This window comes from Pteropus medius, unplaced genomic scaffold (assembly GCF_902729225.1).
Source record: "Pteropus medius unplaced genomic scaffold, Ma_sr-lr_union100, whole genome shotgun sequence".
Taxonomy (NCBI): domain Eukaryota; kingdom Metazoa; phylum Chordata; class Mammalia; order Chiroptera; family Pteropodidae; genus Pteropus; species Pteropus medius.
In genome coordinates this window covers 2,670,698-2,696,531 of record NW_024349796.1, presented here as the reverse complement: position 1 = coordinate 2,696,531, position 25,834 = coordinate 2,670,698, and the positions used below count along the sequence as shown (strand labels likewise).

Genomic DNA, 25,834 nt, shown 5'->3' with positions numbered 1-25,834 from the left:
ATGAACTTGGAAAGAACTGACATCTTGACAATACTGAGTCCTCTTATTCATGAACATGGACTATCTCTCCATTTATTCAGTTCTTTGATTTCTTTCATCAGAGTTTTATAGTTTTCCTCATATAGATTTGTACATATTATTTCAGATTTCACTTGTTCATTACTGCTGTATATGAAAGTGATTGACTTTTGTATATTAACCTTAAATTCTGCAAACCTGTTATAATTTTTTATTGCAGGAGGGTAATTTTTTGTTGTTGATTCTTTCAGATTTTTTTATAGCTGTTCATGTCATCTGCGAATGAAGACAGTTTTATGTCTTCCTTCCCAATTTGTATACCTTTCTCTTCTTTATTGCATTAGGTAGAACTTTCAGTATGATGTTTAAAAGTAATAGAAAGAAGGAAAATGCCTGTCATCTTATCTTTGTGGGAAAGCTTCAAATTTATCGTTATTAAGTATGACATTAGCTGTAGGTTTTTTATTTTTTATCATGTTGAGGAAGTTTCTCTCTATTTTTTGTTTACTAAGAGTTTTTATCATAAATGAGTTTTGGATTTTGTCAAATGCTTTTTCTCCATCTATTGACATAATCATGTAATTTTTCTTTTTTAGGTTGTCAATGCGATGGATTACATTAATTGATTTTCGAATACTGAACCAGCCTTGGATACCTGGGATAAATCCTAGTTGATCAAGGTGTACAATTCTTTTTAAATATTGTTGAACTCTATTTGCCAGTATTTTCTTGATTTGTTTTTAAATGATGAAATAAAGGTTAAGATTTTAGGCTTCTATTTTCAAGTACTTTTCTGAAAATAGTAAATAGTCTTAATTCCCTCAAAATGAAATGTCAAATTAGATAAAAATCAATACTTTATTTCCCACTTTAACTTTTTTTCAAATAATAAAATTTCTATTAGAAAAATATGACTTACAGATTTGGTAAAGATCATTCTGAGGTTAGTTTATAGAAAACTATCAATTTTAAATTCATTATTTGTTTTTTCCCAATTAGCAGGTTCACGTTTTCAGTCAACGGATTTTATGTATATAAGTTAGACAATGCGTAAAAATATAAGAAAAAAAGAAACTGTGTGAAACTGTGTAACCGGCACAACAGCCAGGATTGCTGGGGGGTGGTAACATCGTACTTGATCACATGAGATTCACGTAAGCACACTCAGTGGGTCGCCCCTGGCTCTCGGGCTTGTCCCCTCTGTATACACTATGGAGCTCCCACACGATTTTTTATTCAAGGGCGGCGGGTGGCGGGGGGGAATATATGAATCAATACTCCTTTTAAAAACATAACTAACAAAAAGGCCATTGCTTTCGTTAACATACATTCCCTGACTGCCTCTGTAGATGCTGGGAATTCCAAACCACCAGTGAGAAAACCTAACTTCCCTGACTTTACAACTTAAATGATTTCGGCAAATCTGAATTTAATACATTCACATCTACTCCAACTTAAAACAAAAAATTCTCTGTTCCAAAATGTCCCTCCCAAAACATCCTCCCACCACCAGTTGGCTGGTCTGTCTCTCTTGCTTTTCACTTTTCCTTGCAGCCAAATCTCATGAAAAAGAGGTTTAAATTTGCTATTTCAGTTTTCAACTCACACTTTTCAATCCACTCTAATATGGCTTCTGTACTTAATCTTCTGCTAATAGTATTTTCGTTATCATAACCAGTGACGTCCATGTCATAAGCCCCATGATTTCTTTTCAGTCTTATTTACTCTCCCAGCAGCAGACGGCCACTTTTCTCTTTCCCGAAGCATTTCCACCCCTCGACATGATGATCACGGGCTCTTCCATTTTCCACTTATTTCTCAGGTTACTTGTCTTGATCCCTTTTGCCAACCTCTACCTTACCTTTAAAAATATGAGTGTTCTTTAGGATTCAGTAAGCTCTTCCTCCTTCTTCCTTTATTTTTTCTCTGAGTGACCTTATTCACTCTCAAGGGTTCAAACATCCTCTACAGGGCTGGTGGAGACTTCCAACTCTAGCCCAGACATTTCTCCTGAGCTTCGTGCCTCACGTCTGCCAGCTTTTTCAACATATCCATTTGTACAATGCATGTGAACATGGCCAGAACTTAATACTTGGTCTCATCCCAAACTCAGACCATCGAAACTATAAAACTACTTCTTTTGAGCGTGCTCTAGTTCCCAATAAGTGACACCGTTATACCTCTGTTGCTCATGTCAGAAATATGGGGCTTATTCTTGATACGCCACTGACAACGTGCAATGAACGAGACTGTGTCCTTGAGCCATACAGAATGGGCTCTGAGCTGAGGCACCGTTTGCCAACTCCCGCTGTCAGAGGCTAATAATTCCTAGCCCGTCGCTGACAGATTCAGTTCAAATGTTATTTTCTCATTGAAACTTTTCCTGGTCAAGATACATCTGCTTATTAAATGTGCTTGCAACACAAAGTATATTTTTTTCCCATAGAACTGATGATCATTACTGTAATTAATTAGATATCTGTGAAATTCTTTTGTCAATATCCATCTTCCCTATAAGGCTGGAAGAAGCTCCATCAGACTGGGAACTATATTTACTTTGCTATTTTCTTCCCAGCATGTGGTGGAGAACATGACACATAGTAGCAATCGGTAAATATTTGTTGAATGAATGATTGATTAATTTGCTATATGACCTTCAGTTGGCAACTATTATCTTTCTAAGCCTTAGTCCGCCATCTGGAAATGGAAATGATAATAATAGCTACTTTCCAGGTTTGTTTCATGGTAAGACAATATGTGTGAGTGCATCTTGTGAACTAACTCTAAAGCAATATATAAATGCAAGAAAAGACGAATTAGAAATGTGCCTTGGTTGCTGAGTACAAGGGCAAATTACAGTCTGAGGATCAAATCTTCTGGCTTGTTTTGTTGGCCCTCTAGCTAAGAATGGTTTTGGCTTTCTTAAAGGATTGTAAAAAACAAAGACAAAAATAAAACAAAGAAGCCACGTCACTTCTTCTGTGACAGAAACCATGTGTGACCCACAAAGCCTTAAATTTTTTTATTCTCTGGCCTTTTACAGAAAAAGTCTGCTGACCCCTGACCTGTCTGGGCTTAAGTAAATATTTTAATGAGTGAATAAACGAATGATTATTACTCTGCAAATACACCCACATTTTAGTATTTTGGGGACTGAAAAGCAATGCCATTTTCTGATTTCCTTTCTTCTAGTCAACAGAGCAAATGGTCAAAGTTATATAAAAAGCCTTCCATCACACCCAGGACTCTATGTTTAAAAAAACAGAAGGAGCCTATAAATATTTTCATTTTCTCTCAACTATATCAACAATTGTTTTTGAAACAGAGAAGGCATGGAGATTGGGAAAGGGATGGGGAGCTGGAGGCCAAGAAAACCATCTTCCTAGAAGGCTGACCGCTGTCGTTATGTGTGCCATTACAGGGTGGGGGTCCGAGTCCACCAAAACTAACTCACTGTATGGTGTAAAACACTGAAATGTTTTTTTTCCTGGGGAATCGATCATTACACAGAAATGACACATTTATAGGAAATAATAAGGGGCTGTGCTTATTACAAAAAAAAAACACTGCACAAAAAAAGGAAAGGAATTTGGAGTCAAAAGATCAAGATTCAAGTTTGAATTCTATCATGTACTCAATCTGTCCCTTTGAGCAAATCCATTAGTCCCTTTGAACTTGAGTTTCTTCATCTAAAAAAAGAAAGTAAATATCATTGATGCCATTTAGTAGATGGCTATTATGAGCCAGGTGCTTTATATATACTATATTTGATCTTTATATCAAACTGTAAAGTAGATATTATTAGCCACAATATATAGATGAGAAACAGATGTCTAGAGAGGTTAAGTAACTTGCTCAAAGTAACACCACTAGGAAGAACCAGAAGGTTTGGAATCAAATCCTGACTTCAGCAATACTATCAGTACAACCTCTGATTAAGTATTTAAGCTTCGTAGGCCTACTATGTGTTGTCTCTTACAAAAAACAGGTGAGACTCATTTTTAGAAAAGAAGTTTTGAAATTCTCTATATTACGTTATTCACTTACACCTTAAAAGTGGATGGTTTTCCTACAATGTTCTCTAGTAAATCTAATTCCATGCCTTGTAGAGAACAGTAAAGAAGGATGTGCTCTCCTCTCTATGTATTAAAAGGACAGCCTAAATTGAGCAAGCATAAATACATAAAAGTATTAGATTTTGAGCGTGTCCCTTGAGGAGCACAGTAATCACAAATTCTATTTATTCCACAGATATTCCCATTCTTTTTATGAACAAAACAAATTTAATATATGGCACATCAGCTGATTATCAAACCTGCATTACCTTTGCTTCATTTGCTCATGTAGTCTCCCATGTTGGACACACTGTTCCTCCAATTCAACATTTCTTTTCTGTAACTTTTTCAGTTTGTCATATGTATACCTTTTTTCTTGACTGAGCTGAGCTATTTCAGATCTAGAGAAGTGAAAACACAGAAATAATAGATGTTAAAGGTTCTTATTACTAGAGCACATTATATAATGTTAATATTCTCTTAAACTCCATATTTAAAAACAACTGTAAATAAAAATATTTTATGTAAAATATTTCAGAAATTGCAAAATGTGTGGTAGAAGGATCAATATTAAAGGCACTTAAGTGGCAGACAGATAAAGGAGTAACAACTTACCCTAATAGAGATGGCTTCTCTAAGGAACAAGACAAAAATGATAATGACCAAATCCCTTTTTAAAAAGACTATCAGTTTTCAGTCAATATGTTGGAGTAAGTAAACGCTGTGCTCACCTACTCTCAGGACCACATCAAAATAACAACTAAACTACAGAATAGCCATCATTGGGAGTTGCCTGAAGTCTAGCTCAACAGAAGTCCTATAACTGGCGACACAGAGAAGAGGCCACCTCGAGACTGGTAGGAGGGCGGAGATGCGAAATGGGCAGGTCCCACAACTGTGTGTGAGAGTTAGAAATCAAGAGAAATATCTCTGCTGTGGAGGTCCCCCTGGAAGAGCAAGAGGTCCCAGCTCAACATTGGGCTCCACAGTCCAGGGTTCCAGTGCCAGGAAGAGAAGTCCCCACAATTTCTGGCTGTGAAAATCAGCGGAGATTGTTGCTAAGAAAGACGAAGGGCTCAGGAGTCACAGGTGTTTCACTTAAAGGGCCTGTGCACGGACTCAATCACTGACGGGCTCACGAGCTCTGAGTCCAATACTGGGGCAGCAGCTCGAAAGGTGCAGGGACACACAGGGAGACACTGAGTTGTTGGGGTTCAAGGTGAGGGTTGAAAGGGCGGCTTTCTCTCAGACCAAAGTGATGGCAGAGAGCATTGTTCCTTTGTTGAGTCTTTCACGTGTGGCATGCTGACCCAGGTGGTGCCATATCTGAGTCTCCTTCAACCAGGCTAACACAAATTGTCCCGCACTGGTGAGTCGCTGAGACCCCGCCCTCCCAATGTCTGGGCCCACCTAAGCTGCGTCCATACAAACAGCCTGTCTTGGCTCTTGTTGCGGACTTTCTTAAAATCTCTGACAGGTTCACAAAACCTAAGCGAGCAATCGCTTAGTCCGCAACAAGTCCGCAACATCTGATCTCAGTGTGCCCTGTACCTCTTGCTGGACAGCTCCAAACCCAGCACTATTGGCAGCTGGCCTTGGTTTGTAGCCTGACCTTCCAAGGCACTTCCAAGCCCAGCGTAGGTGACAGCCATCTGCAGATTGCCTGATGGCTCATGCCAGGTGGCCCCAGACAGGGCACAGGCTGCAGCTGAACTTGACCTGCAGCAGAACTCCTCCTCGGAGGCCCCCGAGCTGCATGCCTGTGGCCAGCTATGGTCTGAGCACCAGGAGCACCACCCAGAGTCACATATGAGGATGACAAATCCAAGGGGCAGACAGGGCAGGCACTGGAACCCGGGTAAAGTGGATTCTGTTCTGGAGAGTCAGCTCCTACACCAGTCATGGCCAGTCCTTACAACCAATCAGCCCGAGGGTCAGTTCCTCTCACTAATGACCAAACAGCAATCAAGACTCAACTACAACAGGCGGGCACATAAAATCCATACAAGACACCTGGAGCACCTAGCTCAGGTGACCAGGGAAAACTGTGCATGGGGCCCCACAGCACACCTACCCAGAAGGCCACTCTACTAAGACCAGGAGACATAGCAGCCCTATCTAATACACAGAAATGAACACATAGAGGCAGCCAAAATGGGAAGACAAAGAAACATGTCCTAATGAAAGAACAGAACAAAACTCCAGAAAAAGAACTAAACAAAATGGAGACAAGCAATCTACCAGATGCGAAGTTCAAAACACTGGTTATAAGGATACTCGGTGAACTGAGGGGAAGAGATTATTAACTCAGTGAGAGCTTTAACAAAAAGACAGAAAACATAAAAGTGTAGATAGACAACAAGAAAAAGAACTGGTCAGAAATGAAGACTACGATAACTGAAATGAAGACTACCTTAGGAAGAATCAATAGTAGATTAGATAAAGCAGAGGGCTGAATCAGTGATTTAGAAGATAAGGTAGCAGAAAACAACCAATCAGAACAGCAACAAAAAATAAGAATCCAAAAAAATGAGGATTGTTTAAGAGGACTTTGGAACGACATCAAGCATACCAACATTCACATCATAGAGATACCAGGAGAAGAGAAAGAGCAAGAAATTGAAAATCTACTTCAGGAAATAATGACTGAAAACCTCCCTAATCTGGTGAAAGAAATAGATATACAAGCCCAGGAAGTGCAGAGAGCCCCAAACAAGATGAACCCAAAGAGGCCCACACCAAGACATATCATAATTAAAATGCCAAAGGTGAAAGACAAAGAAAGACTCTTAAAACAGCAAGAGAAAAGCAGTTAGTTATCTTCAAGGAGGCTCCCATAAGACTGTCAGCTGATTTCTCCACAGAAACTTGGCAGGCCAGAGGGATTGGCATAAAATATTTAAAGTGATGAAAACCAAGGACCTACAACCAAGATTACTCTACCCAGCAAAGCTACCATTTAGAATAGAAGGAAAGATAAAGAGCTTCCAGACAAGAAAAAACTAAAGGAGTTCATCATCACCAAGCCAGTATTATAGGAAATGTTAGAGAGACTTCTTTAAGAAGAAAATCGAAAAGATTAAAAATATGAATAATAAAATGGCAATAACTATATATCTAGCAGCAATTACTTTAAATGTAAGTGGATTAAATGCTCCAATCAAAAGACAGGGTGGCTCACTGGATAAGAAAACAAGACTCTTTCATATGTGGCCTATAAGAGACTCATTTCAGATCGAAAGACATGGACAGACTGAAGTAAAGGTATGAAAAAAGATGTTTCATGAAAATGGAAACAAACAAACAAAACTGGGGTAGCAATACTTATACCAGACAAAATAGACTTTAAAACAAAGGCTACAACAAGAGATAAGACAGGATGCAGTTACCCCACTACTGGGTATTTACCTGAAGAAACACAAAACACTACTTTGAAGGGACATGTGAATCCATACGTTCACTGCAGCACTATTTACAATAGCCAAGATATGGAGGCATCCTTGGTGTCCATCAATGGATGACTGGATAAAGAAGAGGTGGTACATATATACAAAGGAATATTATTCAGCCATAAAACAGAATGAAATCTTGCCATCTGCAACAACACGGATTAGCCTAGGGGATATTGTACTAAGTCAGACAGAGAAAGACAAATATACGTAGAATCCAGAAGACAGGACAAACAAACAACAGAAACAAGCTCATAGATACAGAGAACATTTTGATGGCTGTCAGACTGGATGTGTAAAGCAGGGAGGGGATTAAGAGGTACAAATTGGCAGTTACAAACCAGTTACGGGCATGTACAGTACAGCGTGGGAAATAGTCGGCAGTATTGTAATAACTACATATGGGTCAGATGGGTACTGGATTGATTGGGTGACCACTTCAAAAGTTATATAAATATCTAATCACCGTGTTGTACACCTGAAACATATAACATTGTATGTCGACTATAATTGAAAAAAAAAAGACTATCATTCATTTACCAAATATTTACTGAGTGCCTATTATAGGCGAGCCACCAAGTTATTAAAGGAACAACTCCGGGCCTAATCTCTATAACAGAGAGTTGTTTCTTTTAATTAACATAGTTGATTCAATGGCGCATGATTAAAATCATATAATTCCAAAAGGCATAATAATGAAAAATGGCAGTCCTCTAACCCCTATCCCCAATCCAGCTGAGCAGTGATAAATACTTTCAATTTTTTAAAAGCTACTTCTTCCGGTATTTATTTCTGAATCTTAATATGCTTGCATCAATAACTCTTGTTCTGTCAATTAAGAAATTTCTACCAATTCATTATGGTAGATAAAGATTTCATATGTCTCCTTCTTCCATCTCCAGCTTGTCAACGTAATTATTAGCATTTCAGTATTTATGTTATAATGACTACCTAAGTGTTGGTCCTTGCTAAGTAGTATACCATGATTACATTTGTACTTGTATAAATTTATTTCCCCCAAACAAGTGTGGTTTAGTGCAGAGTGAATGAGTGGCAAGCCATCAACTCCTATGGGAGACTCCCAATATTAGTACCTGTAACTGCTTCTGCTGTGGCCATTCTGTTTCTCAAGAGAAGGTGCCTCCAGTTTCCTGCTTACTGTGTACAACCGTGACCATCAGAGGCTTCAGGGCTGGGTGGGAAGAGAGGGGTGGGGGGTCTCACCTTTCAGAATGGAGACTTTCTATCGACCCCTCTCTTCTAACTTCAGTGCCTCTATTTTGATCAGAGCCTGCTGGGTTAATCTCTTCAGAGAAGCCCCTGTTTTCTGGGTGGAGGAGGGACAGTCGCCTGGCTGCACGGGGTGGGCGTGGAGCTGTCAATTTTGTTTTCAGTCCTATGTTCTACTCCTGCCTTCCAAGTATTTCAGGAATCCTGAGAGCAGACCAGCTTGCCTCACGTATAAGTATGCCCCTCTGCAGACACTTAAGATTCACCTTCCTCCACTTTGCTAAATCAGATACCAAAACCAATCTTCTTTTCATCTTCACATATTTCTCTTGGGATCACAGATACCTGCTTTGGTGATGGTTAATATCCCTCAGGAAATATGTTACCTTTTTAATGTCTTGGATGACCATCTCAAATCTCAAAATTTGAAGATCAGAAAGTTGTCTGTCCAAGAAAAATTGTATCCCTGCCCTGGTTTTATTTTAAAATGCTCCCACTGCCACCATCTCATCATGGTCCCTGGTTAGAACCGAAAGTTTAAAACTCTTGCATATTAAATAAGTAGGTAACGATTGGATTGTTTCCTGAAGTTTAAGTAAGACACTTGATGTAAAATCATTTCCCTCCAAAGGAAGGGTTCCTCCACTGGGAGAAATGGCCTTTACTTCCTGGTCAAGAAAAGATTTGGATTTGTTAAGAGAATTCATCCCAAGGATCAAACTGCTTCACATGTATGAAGCCATCTCCCACTTTTCGTTCACCTAATTCTTCATTTTTGTTTTCATCTTGGGTCAAGTGTCACCTCAAAGGAAGCTTGCCCTGATTAATATCTTGCAGTTCTCAATATGTCAGCACATTTTCTGAAACTACCTCTAGCTTTTATGCATACATTAACTTATAATTTATTCCTCTGAGAGGTGCTCTATGCCTCATCTTTCTTACTAGATTATATATGAGGGCATGTATTATCTCATTTTCAAGTTCAGATCAGGCACTCGGTCTACATTTGCTTCTCCTAATAAGAATTTACCTATATTTGATATTGTCTGAATCAGTTAATAAATAATGACTTACATTTCTCCTTTCAAAATCACATACGATGCAAAAAAATTTAGGGACAATTATAAAAATTTTTAATTTAGCGTTCTTCCAAGATTAGTCTTTCCTATCACAGTATGTACTATGCACTTAAATAAATTCTCAAATGACAAAAAAAAAAAAAATCCTTAAACCACATTAGGAAAAAAATGCAGAAGAATATCTCTTCTCAGGTATATTCACACACAGAAAAATAAAAGTCATGTTTTAAGAGAAAAATGAGAAGGGAAACGTAGATTTTATAGTATAAAAATGTAAAACCTTTGCACAAAAAAAATCATAATATTCATTGCAGCATTATTTTGCAAAGCAACCTTGCTCTGCAACCCAATAACTGAAAACTTAACCCAGAAATTTGTCAATAGAAGATTGGTTACATTACTTACACAAAGGAATATCAAGATGCTATTCTGATAATGTAGCTATCTATTGGTGTTATGTATTGGCCTAAAATATGATGTATTACTAAGAGAGAAAAATATTAAAAATCAGCATATGATTCATTTTTATAATTTAAAAAATATTTTGACATGTGTGCCACATATTAATATGTATTATCTCTAGGTATCAGGATTTGGAATGAAAAAAATTTTTTTTTCTTTTACATATTTTCTGACTTTTTACAATGGACATGTATTTAAAACAAAAAAAAAGGTCATTTTAATTTTGAAAAAAATCATAAAAGCAAAAAGAACTAAAAACAAATTTTTGAAAATTAAAAAAAGAACTGGGAACACAAAAAAGGAGACAAATGAAGATTAGAAGCATCGTTTAATTAATAAAGTGCTATCTCTACTCTCCATCAAAATTCCAATTTAAAAAATGTACAAGGAATATAAAAAATATTCACAGAGGAAAAAACATAAATGATCAATAAACATTTATGAAATATTTAATTTCGCTATTCAAAGAAATACTCAATAAAACCAGATAGCAGTTAAATATTGCATGCCTACTCTATGCCAGATAGTGAAATCCATCCTTTACACTAATGCTCTCAATTAATCCTACAAGGTAAGTGTTTACTTCCTTTTCTCTGTGAGGTAAATAGGAGGTCTAATGATTTGCCTAAGGTTATCCAAATGGTGATTAGCCACACCCAAATACACTTGGTCTGTCCAACTCTAAAGAGGTTGTCTCAGAATACTCTGCATAAGCCAGATAGAAGAAGTTGAAAATCACATGATATCACTTACATGTGGGATATAAACCTAAAAGCAACAAATGAACAGGACAAACAAACAGTCTTATAGACATGGACTACAGACTAGTGGTTACCAGAGGGTAGGGGGAAAGTAGTGGTTACCAGAGCGGGGAGGTAGATGGGGTTAAGGGGTCCAATATGTGGTGACAGAAAGAAATCTAACTATAGGAGGTGAACACACACTATAAATATATATATGCCTTACTGTTAAAATGTTACAGCTGAAACTTATTGGATTTCGTTAACCAGTGTTCACTATAAAAAAATTAATTAAAAAGGTAAAATTGTAAAAAAAAAAAGAAAATGATAATAATATAAGAAATAGTTATTATGTGAGTTTAATCTGAATTTAGCTTATTTCAATAAGCTTTTACTGAAAAGCCATTATTTGTCTGACAATATGCATACTATTTGGAGGATATAAAAATAACAAGACTTTACCATCAAAAAAAAAAAAAAAAGAAGAAGAATGCTGTCCCCTGATATCGTGATATTGCCTTTCACTTCTTTACTCTCTCACTTCTTTTGGTCACACACTGATATATAATATGCACATACGCACTGAGCAGAATCAGGTGTAGTGCCCGAGCGAAGTAATACACTTTAATAGCTTTAAAAGAGTTCACAGTCTTTGGACCAGCAATCTCCTTTGGAGCATCCCAACGAAGGGAATCATCAAAAATTCAAATTTATGTACAAAATTGTATTATTCATAACAGTTAAAAATTAGAAACATCTTAAATGTCTTATGCATATAAATTAAAATTATGTTTCCAGAGTATTTAATGATGTAGAAAAATGTTCATTAGATAATATTAAGTGAAAAAAGTAGAATGCAAAACTGCATATATAGTCATAATCTCACAATATAATCCTATGTGTATATACACATTTATATGTATATGGAAAATGACTGAAAGAAAATATGTCAAAAATTAACACTAATTAGTTGAATGGTAATGTCACAGGAAATTCTTTCCTTAATTCTTCTTTGTATTTATATCCAAATGCCCTATATTGAGAATGCCTTACTTACAGAATCACAAAAATATCAATGTTATTTGTAAAGTACATACTACTATTGGGTATTTTATTGCTACAATATTTTTCTGCTTTGTATATTTTGTTCTTTGTTTATAACGGTGATTTGCCTACCGACTTCCGTGTTCCATAAAAATATGGTACATGGACTTGGAGATCATCTTTTATCTGTCTAGAGCCCATGATATATTGAATGACTAGTAGTTTGCAAAGTTCAAAGAGTAAACTTACAAGTGTCCATGTTAGTCTGAGATTACATTTGTGGCACGATTATCCTAGTGTCATGTGAAAGGATAACTGACTCGAATCCATTTTCATAGAAAATTTAGGCAATTTCTGACTTTACAGAAGCATGAACTTTACCATGAATTTTTACATACCAGTTATATTGTGTAATTGCATTTGCATGAAGTATAATATTATACAATTCTAATTAGGATTGTAGAGACGATTGCTTTTTAAGGGAAAATAGGATTCCTTTATTTTTTATTCTTTTAGATTCTCATTTGACTTTTGATAACAAGTAGCAGAGGCTGATGTCAGTCTCCTCTTGCAGAATAATTTTTGTAGCATCCCAACCTAACATCCAAACATGCAAGGGGAAAAAAAAATAGTTCAGCCGGGTGTGTGTTCTTTACTTCAATTAAACTCACACAGTTGGATACCTACTGTTGCCAAAACAGTAATATAATTTATACATTATAGTCCACACAGTAAAACTACACTAAAAGTCATTTAACAATATTTATAACACCATAAAATACAGTGTTAAAATATATGAACTGCAATATGTACCAAAATTATAAAATTTGTTTCTCATCATCAGTGATTAAAACCAGGATCATTGCTCTAGCCTCAATACCCACAACCCTGGTGACAGATTAGAATTCAAATCTTAATGATCAATTTACAATTAACAAGATAGAAGTGAAACAAATTAAACCAACCATTATATATAACGAGACCCAATGGACTCCCATTGTTCCTCTTAATTACAAAACGCAAATCACAAGTACACAATGGGTAGCGTCAGACATCAATCCACGAGCCTAGCAACCCAGAAAGTGACAATGACGGAAAAGAAAGAGAGGCAAAACCACGAAGCCCCGGTGCTGTGCTCTATATCCTGTTCTGTTCAACGTGCAAGTGTTGAGAGGCTAAAATCTAGCACATGCTTGATGTCCACTCCGCAGCTGGCAGAGGCTCACTCCCAGCCAGCGCCCAGCCTTTCTGCGCTCTTCCCAGACCCGTTATAGATCTCACTGCAAACTGCACTGCAAACATGTTACTGCTGATTCATCTAAGCGCCTGGGGAGAGGGCACACTTCCTTTACTTTGATAAAGAAAAATCACAGTTGCACCAAAGATATTTAAATATCTCCACTCATCGACTTTAAAAACAACCCTCTACCTGAAATAAGCCCTCAGAGTCCTGGGGAATAAACGACAGGGGAGCTGAAGTTTATGCGAGCTACAACTAAAACTGGCCAGAATGTCTGCCTGGTGCCCACTGAAAGAAAACAAAATTCATTCTCTTGTCTGATGCTCAAACACAAGCCATATAAAATGCACGGAACCGACAGTTCATTTTTGGATTTAAAATGGGATGTGCCAGTCACAGACCTGGGGTTACAGACACCGCTCGGGCAGTGTGGAATGCACACCAAGCAGAAAGCACCGTGCAAAGCTCTGGAGGGTTTACAGAGCACAGAAGCAATAGGCACTGCCATTATGCGAAGGGAGAACACACACACACACGCCACAGACACACATCTTTACCACGATGCATGTTACTGCCTGCCACACCTGCACATACACACCAGAAGGAACCATTCTAAACTACCTTCCCCGGGCAGCCTAGCATGAGGCCGGAGTAAAGAGTGAGACAGTACAGGAACAGTGAGCCCAGACTGTCAGCTTCCCAGTCATTCTGCATGGGATCTAGTCAAATGACTAGATCTGTGAGTTAAAAAAAAAAAAAAGAAGAAGAAAAGAAAAAAAGCGAGCTTATTTTAAATGGTATGAACCCACTTGTTTAGCATGGGATTCTGAATAACATGAAACTCTTAGAGAAATGTCACTAGTAACAAAAAGAGAACAAAAAAATGTGTTTTAAATTGTGGATCAACATAAAATAAATACACCTACGTTCAGGAAAAATTGTACTGTAGCACTCTGAGGAAAAGCCGGATCGAAAGCACCATACCGTTTAAATAACTAATTTGGAGGCTGAGCTTGCATAATTACAACACTTTAGAAAGCTCGAAACACTCCAAGATCTCCTCATCTCTCAGGACAGGGGAATTTATTTATCTCAAAAGTTTAGCATAGGGTGTGTAGAGGCACACCCCTGGAGGGTTTCTACAGGGCTTAGTATGTTTATAATTTTTATTTCAAAAGAAACACTCTGAGCTCCGCAAGTTTTATATAGGTGGCTTCAAAGCAGAAAGTAGCATCAAAATGGAACATTAAATTCTGTGTGAATTTTGAAAATCTCATAGTCTCCATGTAGAGAGACACAGGGAATGAGACCGGATCAACAGAAAATTCAAAAGTAAACAAACAAAATACCCTGAAATCACAATTTATCCTGTCTACTACTTTCTTGTGAAACACATAAAATACATACTTTGTGAGGTTTAGAAGCCTTTTAAAGTTTTAACGATAATAAGGAACGATTTCCCCAGTGTTTACTATTTGTCAGGTCTTAGTTTTAGACCAACTTGTACTGTTACAAGAGATGCCAGTTCATTCTTTAGACTGACAAACCACGGTGTAGGAGCAGGGCCTGACAAAACCAGACCCACATTTTCCTGATCCTGCTTTGCCTTGAAAAAGGTTTTCATTGTGGCACAGACGTTATGTCTGACAGAAAATGGCACTCAGACCCTGACAAAGACAATAATAGCTGAATAATGCAGGAGAAATGATACCCAAATGGCCAGTGAAGACCCTTCAAATAATGCCATCGATGACGACAGCAGCTACTAAATACTTGTGTGTGTCCAGCACTGTGCTAGGTATCTTATATGTGTATCGGTACCTGTGTATCACTCCATAAATTTCTAATTCCTACAACGATCTTGCAACACAATTTTAGAAATGCTTTTACACATGGAGAAGCTGAGGTGTGAGTAGATTAGGGTATGTACACAAGGTTATGAAGCTAAGTGGCAGAGCAAGATACAAACCTAGTTCTTTCTGAATTCCAAAGTATTTTTTACTGTGTATTGCCTATGTCATCAACGAAGGGTACCATCACACTTGTTTTCTCCCTCCTTTCCTCCCTCCCTCCCTTCCTTCCTCCTTCCTTCACATCATCCTTCCTTCCTTCCTTCCTTCCTTCCTTCCTTCCCATTATTTTCCTTCTTTTCCTTCCTTCATTCCTTTTCCTTCTTTCTTCCTTCCTTCCTTCCTTTCCTTCTTTCCTTCCTTCCTTCCTTCCTTCCTTCCTTCCTTCCTTCCTTCCTTCCTTCCAGCTTCATTCCTTCCTTCCTTCTTCCTTCCCTTCCTCCTCCTCCTTCTTCCTTCATTCCATCCATCCATCAACCGTGTTAGGTGCCAAATATTGAGTCAGACAAAAAGAAACATATTCGATTTACAAAGCAGTGGTCGGGAGCTAGAGGAATCAGAAGCCAGAGGAGCTGGAGAGGGGCTGAGGTTCAAGTTCACTAGACCAGCACAGGGTAAACTGATAGAGCAGGAAAAGGGGGGCCTAAAGGTACAGAGCACAGGTTAACCCAGGCTCACAGGCTATTTGCTCACCTGCCAAGTACCACCTACTTCACAGTGGGGATTTAAAGAATAATTTTTCTTTCTCAAACTTGCTCATCATGACCACTTTGGCCTGGATTTTCTTTAACAGTAGATGTAAAATATTATAGTTATTGTAAGAAAGAGCATAGGCTTTGAAACCAGAAATATCTAAGAACTGTAGCTCCCCCCTTACCGGCCATTTAAACACTCTGATCATTGGTTTTCTCATCTGTAAAAGAAGTTATAATTCTTGTCTTAAGCTGTGGTGAGAATTAAATAATATATACTAAGCACATAGCACCCCCTTCTCTTTCATCCGCTTTAATTTCCTGAATTGTGTCTCCTTAGAGAGAAAGATAATTAAACAATAATCAATCACGAAGTAATCTTAATACTGTAAACCTCAGATCAATATAATTTTTTTTCTTGAATTACATAATCCGGTTTGTTTGCTTCTAACAAATTATTTACTTTGGGATCTATGTGAGGCAAATCAAATATTTCTGCTTGGGAATAGCTACTTTTGAAACTTTATGAGTCATTTTCATGACAAAATCATGTGGGTTTCCTTGTCAAATTTCCCGAAAATATCTGGTATTTTGACACCCTGAGCTCTTCCCCTACCCAAACAAGATATTTAATTAGTATTTGCTAAGAAGGAGCACACGTCAGAGCATGTTCTTAGCGGTTACGGGAGCGTCCACCTTCCTATGGGCAGAGAGAACTGGATTCATAAGCCCTCTGATTCCTCAGAAGATTCTGAGAAGGGAATTCCATTGGCTAAGGCAGCTAACTGAGGAACTCAAGATAGGGCTCAGAGTGATCAGGTGTGCTCTGATCCGCCTGGAAATTCTTTCTGAATGAGACACCTAAGTCAGTAGGTTTGCTTGCTGAGCCATATTGCTGGCTCTGTGTAGATCTGATTTTCAGAAAAATACCGAAGAGAAGATATACAGGTTATTTTTTCATTAGGTTATATTGTAATGTGACATTTGATATCTAGCTAATTATGTGAATGTTGCCTTTTATAGTTCAATTCAAAGGGTTCTGTCCAATATTCATTTACAAGAGGAAACCACAGTTTGAGCAGGTCAAATAAATTTGTCTGAGATTACACAGTTACTGTCAGAGCTGAGATGACAACTCAGGCTTCTTATGATTTAGTATATAAAATAATTCATCTATTGAGATAATCTGGTTAGTAAATGTGCAGAAAAAAATGATTAAGATCCCAATCAGTGGATTTATACAAGAGCAGTGTATATATAAAATAAATGATAGTAGCTCTGTTAAAATAAAAAAAGATTTCAGAAAGAGAAGGAAAGGATGATTTTGGTGCATTTCAAAGCATCGTCTTTCATTTTTATATATACACATTTCACCTATTATAATTTAACCAGCTTTTGTGGGTTTATGGAGAACTATGATAATAGATTAAATTGTGGTACATGTATCCACATAAGACTTTAAAACGGCTCTTGATTTGTCTGCATCCTTTATTAGAATAATTGCTAATCTTGACCCTGTGTTCTGAAATTTCATAGTTTTCAATCCTAATCATTGAAAAAGTCAAATAACAGTATGTATACATAATCACACACACAAAAAACCCGGTATTGTGTTCACATGGACAATTAAGAAAATGTTCATATAGAGAAAATATTTTCACAGGAAATATATCAACACATATAGTAAGCAGTTCCCCCTTATCCACAGGGGATATGTTCTAAGAACCCCAGTGCGTGACTGAAAACCCTTTTTTTCCCCTATATGTACATATCTATGATTAAGTTTAATTTATAAATCAGGCACAGTAAGAAATTAACAACAATAACTAATAATAAAATAGAACGACATAACAAAAACCTGTAATAAAAGTTATGTGAATGTAGTCTCTCTCACTCTCCCAAGCTCTCAGAGTAACTTATTGTACTCTACACACATTTTCACTTAAAACAAAAAAAAACAAAAAACACTTCACGGCTTCTATTTGGAATGTCCAAGTTGCCGGCATCACCAGTCTTGTGCTTTGGGGCCATCGTTAAGGAGAACAATGGTCACTTGGATACAAGCGCTGTGATATCTTGACAGTTGATTTAATAACTGAGATGGCTACTAAGTGACTAATTGGGGGGTGGGGTGGGGACACACACAGCTCAGCTAGGGCCGGACAAAGAAACGGTTCCTGTCCCAGGCGGGACTGAGCGGGATGGCACGAGATTTCATCACGCTACTCAGACCGGCATGCAATTTAAAACTTATGAATTATTTATTTCTAGAATTTTCCATTTAATATTTTCAGAGCATGGTCGGCAGCGATGCACTGAAACTGCAGAAAGCTAACCTGTGGATAAGGGGGGACCACTGTATCGAATTTTGAGATTCGACTACAAAATAGTAGAAATGTTTTTTAAGGAAGAATTATAGTATTCCCACTAATAGTGCTCTGAAAGTACTATATATAATATTACCTACCTGCTTTTTTGAGAGATTTGTTCCAGTTTCTTGGCTAACGTACAGCACTCTTCCTTTAATTTTGTCAAAAATGTATTCTGGGAGGTCAGCAATGAATACTGTTCATTTTCTAGAAATAACGATAAACCCCCCACCAACATAAAATGTTTATGGTTGTAACTCTGCAGTGCTTCCATATGCAGAATGGTAAAGCACTAAGACAGCTACACATTTCCCAGAAGCCACTAGATCACTGTCAATATCCTAAGTCAAAGGGCTGCTCACCCGGCAGGACACTGAATCTTGTGAGACATTTGTTTTTCTGATGATTACACAGCAGAAACATTTTTTGATCATACCAGCTTGGTGTAATGTTTTAGCATGTTAATAGATTGTCAAATACCTCGAGCGGAGTTATAGATGCGTATATCTTTGTAATATGCAAGATATTATATTTTTATTTTGACAATTTTACTATAAACACTGTCAAAAATGACTACAACCAGATAATTCAGAACTAACATAATCGAGGAACTCTCTTCTACAGTGTAACTCATGCTCTGTGCTTCGTATTCGCTCACATAATTTCATTACCTCCCATCTTACATATACTCCTCTAATTATGAAGGTGAAATACGTAATTTGATTTCATTGTCAACAGTATGAGCTTCAGTGAAGATCTGGTTAAAGAAATTGAACAGAATGTGGCATTTTTATGCAACATAAAGGGAAGTGTTGTTAAGGTGATTCTAGCAGGCAAATACTCCCATCTTGCCCAAAGATTCTGCCCAACTCCGTGATCACTAGGATCCTGCTAGCAGCGGTGGGAAACGATAGTTTATCCTATAATTTCCCCCTTTTGTTTTCGGTGGAGAAACATCTACTAAGTCTGATGGATTTTCATTTCTTCTAGTCAAACACTGTTAGAAAAAAGTCTCCACTAAAAGTATTGGAGGGAATTACATGAGTCAATATGACCTTTGCCTAAGTAAAGAGATTATTTAATAAACTTTACATTAGCAATTTTTCACCTATAGCGTAAGTGACAATTTTTTACCATGTCATCAAATATGGTATGCATTAAATCATGTGAAAATTATCTTTAAGTTTAATAAGGTCCTTAATTTCTTTTCAATTTTAGCTCAGGATTGGCAAAAAGCATATAGCATACAAAGCAAAATAAATCAAGGCACTAAAAAATTAAGCAACATCTTTCTGGAAGAGACAGGATCAATTAAACTTTTGTTTTAATAGTACAATCAGCGTGGAGTATGTGGTGTGGAATTATAATGAGTGACACTGTCTTGTTTTGACTAACACTGTCTGTGAACACACAACTCAAAAGTGAAAAGAACTACATAATGCTTCGACTGAACAAATCAAACTGCCTATTTTCAAAGTGCATTTTACTTTCAAATTAAAGGTAAAGAGTTACTGGCCAACTCGGTCTGCAGAATAGCGCCAATGTGATGAAAGATAGCAATTTTTAGCCAAGCTGCCAGCTGTGGTCAATGCCTTGTATTAGTGAATTTTAACAGCAGTTGTGAGAACTTGAAGAATGCAAAGGATTAAACATCACTCTAGATTGGGTTGGGGGAGGTGGGGAAATCATACAAATGCTAAAAATGTTCGAAGCTGCAAAGATTAAATAAAGGAACATATCAATTTGGAGCCACTGAATTACATCCAGCTGCGACAGTGAATTAAGAACCGATTAATGGCTAAAGCTTTTCTCCAGTTTGGATGCTGAAGCAAACTCATTAGGCTTTTAGAGTAGCTATAATGTGTGTACTGTGGGAACTGTTCAATGCTATTCAGGAGACTCTAACTGTAAGCTCAGAGCATTTCCCGCAGAGCTTCTGATGCTATTTTCTTTATATAACATGTGTGCCTGAAAACCCAGCCAAAAACAAGCCCTTTGTTTTTCTACTTTGTTGTGGTCTCTCTCAGCTTTACGTTTCTTGAACACAGGTAAATAAACTCATAATCCAGATGGTGCAACAGATGTGAGAGCAGCACTCTGAAATCAACAGACAGTGGGCAATACTTTCCATTTTCTCTTTTAAACGCTAACTAATATGTAATTCGGAACCTCCGGTGTAGTTAGCATCTGCTCCCTTCGGCCAGCCAAAGGTTACAGGTGTTCCTGATGTCATTTCGCAGTGAGGCGTGGGCCTGGCTTGTGAGCGAGTGCCCAGGCTCTAATCTTTCCCCACCACCTACCAGTTTCGTCATGCTGGGCCTCCATTTGCTGTATCTTCTGTGTCAGCTCCTGCTCTCTCTGCTGGGCCTGAAGGGCTTGGGCCTTTGCTTTGTTGCTAAAGCTCTGCTGAATGCTCTCTTTTTCCAGTCTACAAAGCAGAGAGGAGACAGACAGACATTTATTTAACCTACAGATGCGTGAGCCCCCGTCACTTCTCCGACAGAAGACAGAGAGCTGCGACGTAATAAACTGTTCTGCATAAGAAGACTACGCTCTTTCTGCCGCCCCCGCCCCCCTCAGGGGGAAAATCCAAGGGGACCAGTCACACAGTGTTAAACACGCACCGTGAACCCAAATAGGCTACGCGTGCAACTTTAAAAATCAAAATGTCGTGGCGACTGAGAAATGGTATTTTGTGACTTTAAAAGACAAATACTTTTCTCTAGAACGTTCTTAATGTTCTGTGCCACCAATTAGTCTTTCATCTTCTGATGGTTAATATTTCCCGAAGGTCCTGGAGTTATAGGAATAGCATCGCTCAATATAACAAAACTTAAATTCTGGAAACTAAGCTTTGTAGATACCCCTACTTTGACTCCCAATGGAATCTCAAACATAATGTAGGAGATTCTATCTAGGGGCAAGGACAGGATTCTGCGGTACCACATGCATGTTTTCGTTAAATATTTTCACACATTAGGCCATGTAATATGAATATATAAATATGAATATGAAGATGAATAACTTCCTGCAGCACTTCATAATAAACCCTTTTTGGGTCATGTTGAGAAAAATCGCAGAATGAGAAGCTTTCATAAAGACAATAGCCCATCCCACTGTGATTGGATACTGACCCATCCCATTGGGACCCAATTGGATATTGACCCATCTCATTGGGACCTAATCACAGTGGCTCCTAAAAAGAGGAGCCTCCTGAACAATTAGAACTCCAAGGATGCGAAGGAGCTCAAGGCTGGCAGCGCTGCGGGTACTGACACTGTGCATGCGCACACGCATGCACACAGGCACGCACGCACACGCACATGCACACACACACACACGCACACACTAGGCTGGTTCCTCAGACTCTACATATGGGTAAGTGATATGAGGGTTTCCTTCAATTAACTGACTTAGTTGTTTCTCACTCTTGATCTCCTTGTGGGCATTTCTCATCCATGCTGCTTTAGTTTACTAATCGACATACTCACTGCCTTGCCTTTGCCAAACTGAAAATAAACAATTCCATAAAGCTAGCGCTCCTAGTGTATGTACCGCTGTGGAACTTCGATTCACTGGTTTCTAATTATAAAGCAACATAAGGAAAGATTGTATTGAAATTGGTCAATGCACGTGGTAATGTGATGTAAAATTCCGGAATGAAAATACACCGACGCCTCACTCAAGTGGAATCATCGGGGGTCCGCGCTAAACGTGAGAAGGTCCCCTCTGGTTCTTCTAAGAGCGACACCCTCGGACTTGCTCCAAGGTCTGGCCGCGCACTCAGATCCAAACTGGTACGTCGCGCTGGACGGACAGTCACGCTAGCCCGCTTTTTGCCTCCGCAGTCACACCGCGTATTTTCTGGCCATGGATCACCGCACAGGTCTCTCTGTCTCCCTGGGATGTCTCCCCCACTCGCAGCCCCATCACTCCCCACCCCAGCCCCTGTGCCCCTGCGCGGCGCACACCGCCCCTTTAAGGACTGCTGGAAACCTCCCCCCGCCCCGCCTTCCATTCTTTCCTAAATTAACTATTCTTTCCTCAGGGACCTCAGTAAATGTTGTGTACACACGCATCCTACTGAGACAGCATTTATCGCACTTTAGTTATTGGTTTACATGTCCGCCTCCTTTGTCATCTTTGCCTCTCTATACCCTGAGCCCAGCTCAGTACTCGGCTCATAGGAAGCAGGCAGTGAGTGTTTAATGCAGATGTTCTTACACCGTCGCCTGGGGGAAGGGCGGCTGTGGTCTTTAAGTGGAGCTGGAGAATCTGCTCGAGTCTTACATGAGAAGAGTGCTCGGAAGAGATGGCTCTGATGGCTTCGCCAGCTGCAGACGAAGCTGCCGAAGGAGTCAGCCTAAAAAGAGCGTGGTGAACTCTTTCCAAGTCAGACCTCGAATTAGAGCCGGGGATGCAGATAGGGAGGCCTGGGTCTCTGGGATCTCTAACAACTGGGTAACCACAAAATGCATTGTTCAAAACCAACACCCACTTGACAGTGAAAAGGGGCATGATTAATAATTATAGAGAGACAACGTTCTAACTGGGATTATCCTTGGTGAACTGGGTTTGTGGTTCACCTACATAAAGGGGTTGCCGGTCTCATCATCAATTTTGACAATGAGCAGCTGCCTAATTACTGATATCCTAAATTTACTCTAGAAAAAGAACTACGGTGATTATGACTCTCCTAATAAAGTAAAACAATTTAAAAGGATGCTCTATAAACAAATGTTGAGTTTACACATCAACTTTTTTTTCTTGCATCCTCCTCCCCCTTCCTCCAATGTTGCTTTCTTCCCTTGCAGGTTCTTTCTGAATAAGCAGGCTTTTTACAAAACCTTAGAAGGTTAGAACTGAAAGGGAATCTCAAATTTGTCAATCAAATCCTCTCACATTATAGCTGGAAAGAAAAAAAAAAGAGAGTCATAAAGAATTAGAAATCTGCTCAAAGGTTATGTTGTAAGCGATGTAAACAGGTGGCATTTGAAATATTTTGATTTAGGAAAATCTATTTTACAACAATCTAGAGGTATGCAATAACGGACTGGAAGAATTAATAACCATTTAGGTATCCAAGGAAGGGATTAGAGAAAAATCTTAATCAATCCATTTAACATGTATTATAACTCTATTATTTGAAAGACACTCTGCTAGGCACTGGGTCAAATAAAGATAAATACAGCATAATCTTTGCCCCAAAAGGGAATTCAAAACGGCTAAAATAGAAGGTAGAAGGGAAAATACACCACAAGCAAGGTACAAGGGAAATAACTACCTACGCATAGAAAACCGAGAAGTTAACTCCAGGTGTGTGAAAGCTTCATGAAGAAAAGCTGAGCCAGTCTGCCCGACTGGCTTTCGTTCAGTTCTCACCCGAAACATTGATGACCTCATTTAACCAGGCTTGTGATTAGCTGTATTTTACAAATCGAAACAAAACCAATGGCGGTAAATTATTTCTTGTTCGTTATTAAAATGAGACTGACAGATTTATTATTAACGGCTAAGAACTGGAAGCAACCTAAATGTCCATTGACTGCTAAATGGGTAAACAAATTGTGGGACAGACTTACCATGGAATACTGGCAAGAGTAGCAATAAAAAGGAACAAACCATACAGTTACGTACAACACATGGATGAACCTCAAAAGCATATGCTTAAAGAAGCCAGGCACCGAAGACATATTTTATGATTTCATTTATGTGACATTCTAGAAAAGTAAACACTGGAGTGACGGGTCAGCATCGCCAGGACCTGGAGGTCGGGAACAGGCACGAGGGAACGTTTTGTGTTGATGGAAATGTTCTAGATCATGATTATGATGGTTCCATAACTGCGTATGTTTGTCAAAATACACTTAATTGCACACTTAAAATTGTTGATTTCTATGATATTTAAATGTATCTCAAAAGAGCTGATTTTTAAAAAGAGCAAATACACTAGAATAGGAACATCCACCTTTTCGTCCGAGTTATCAACATCCCCTGTGATCACACATGTACATGTAGGATATGACAGTGTTTTTTGATAACAATTAAAAATTAAAATGAGTGAACAAGTACTGGATAGGCCTCAGACTTGGGCTAAGTATACACAGAGGTTCATACTTAGTCCTTATACTAACTCCTTTTTTCGAATTATAGTTCTGGTTCACTTTATTTTCTAAAAATGTCTGCAATATTTATCATCCCACTAAAAACATGGGACTGAAGAATTAACTTTACACTTCCGATCCTCAACTTTTCTATATCATTTATTATTCTAAATCTTGCTCTTTAAAAATATGCTGAATATTTTTAAATTGACTTAATGAAAATATTTTTTAAAAGTACATTTAAAATTTTACAGTTATATTAAAGACGAAAAATTTCTGATGACCCTAAAGTTCATCACTGAGTCTGGGACAGAAATGATGAAAGCCTCAAGTCTGAGAACAAGGACGTGGCAGTGGTGGCGATTTGAGGCACCAATCCCATCTGCCATGATTCTATTCACTTTTTACTGACTGAAGTTCTAATATTGGACATACAACCCTTTTGGTTAAAAGATGTTTCTCTTTTGAAGTACAATATAGAGAGCTTTGTGACAGTAGCACACGGATATGACAAAACTTCTGAGACCATTTGTAACATACTTACTATCTGAGAACCATTCTTGATAGAATTACAGGGAGAAGTAGCAGAGAGGTGTGGGGTGCTATTGTGGGTTCAGGCACATGATGGCCACGTGTCTCAGTACTGGCGAGATTACTGACCTTTGACCACGTGGTCAACACCAGCGGTGTGCTGGGAAATATTTAATAATGTGTCTCCGGGTGGGGAAATCCCTCGTTTACAGTATTTACCAATTTTTAGTGTAAATACTTCTACCATGGCTGGTTTCAGGCTACCAAAACAATAAAACTGAATACAGAGTTGAGACAAAAGGCACAGAATCAGCTTTCATGAGCCGGTGTGTCATCGTGGGTAGCTTCTCCACTGTAAAGTTACTACATCCCTGTCCGTAATTATGTAACAGGTAATTTGTTGGGAGATGCTAAGACCATGTAAATATCCTATTTCTCATCAAACTCTCACTACGAGTTTTATATCCAGTGATGACTTTTCTACTCTGACACTCTTTCTTATTGATTAGTTAACACTGTGCTCTAAGGAAGAGCTTTCTTTTCTCTACCATTTATTAATTTATTGATATCAGCATGGAGTCATGGATTCTTATTTTATTCAGTGGATTGTAATCTATTATGATCATTATTTATTTTTATGTGCAACTCGTCCTAAGTTTGGCCAATGAAAACCACTTTAAGCTGGTTCCTACGTGACACATCTCCACTGTTCTTGTGTATTTCTTGGCTTTCTGTCTCCACAGGATGTTCCAGGCTCATCTTGTCCTTACACCGGTTTTGGAATCAGTACCTGTCCAAGGAACTCTTGGGCCTTTTAGTGGAGAATGGTATTTAGAAACCAAGATCTGTCACTAGGTGGTGCTCATTGCCACTGAGAAGTCTTTGTTTCCAGGTCACCCTAGTAGACACAGCCAGGATATGAACCTACACATAGATGTATAAACATAAATTTCTTTATACGTGTTTATATG

At 38.3% G+C, this 25,834-nt stretch overlaps 1 protein-coding gene across 1 annotated transcript in view; it reads right to left on the bottom strand.

Annotated features, from left to right (window-relative positions):
- The window catches only part of SDCCAG8 (SHH signaling and ciliogenesis regulator SDCCAG8), a 210,673-nt gene that overhangs the window by 61,797 nt on the left and 123,042 nt on the right, over positions 1–25,834 (bottom strand). The window contains exons 14-16 of the mRNA XM_039883232.1: positions 20,529–20,656; positions 18,327–18,435; positions 4,343–4,474 (exon numbers count right to left, since the gene is read on the bottom strand). Of these exons, the coding sequence (XP_039739166.1) occupies positions 4,343–4,474; positions 18,327–18,435; positions 20,529–20,656 (369 nt within the window). The remainder of the gene's footprint in view (positions 1–4,342; positions 4,475–18,326; positions 18,436–20,528; positions 20,657–25,834) is intronic.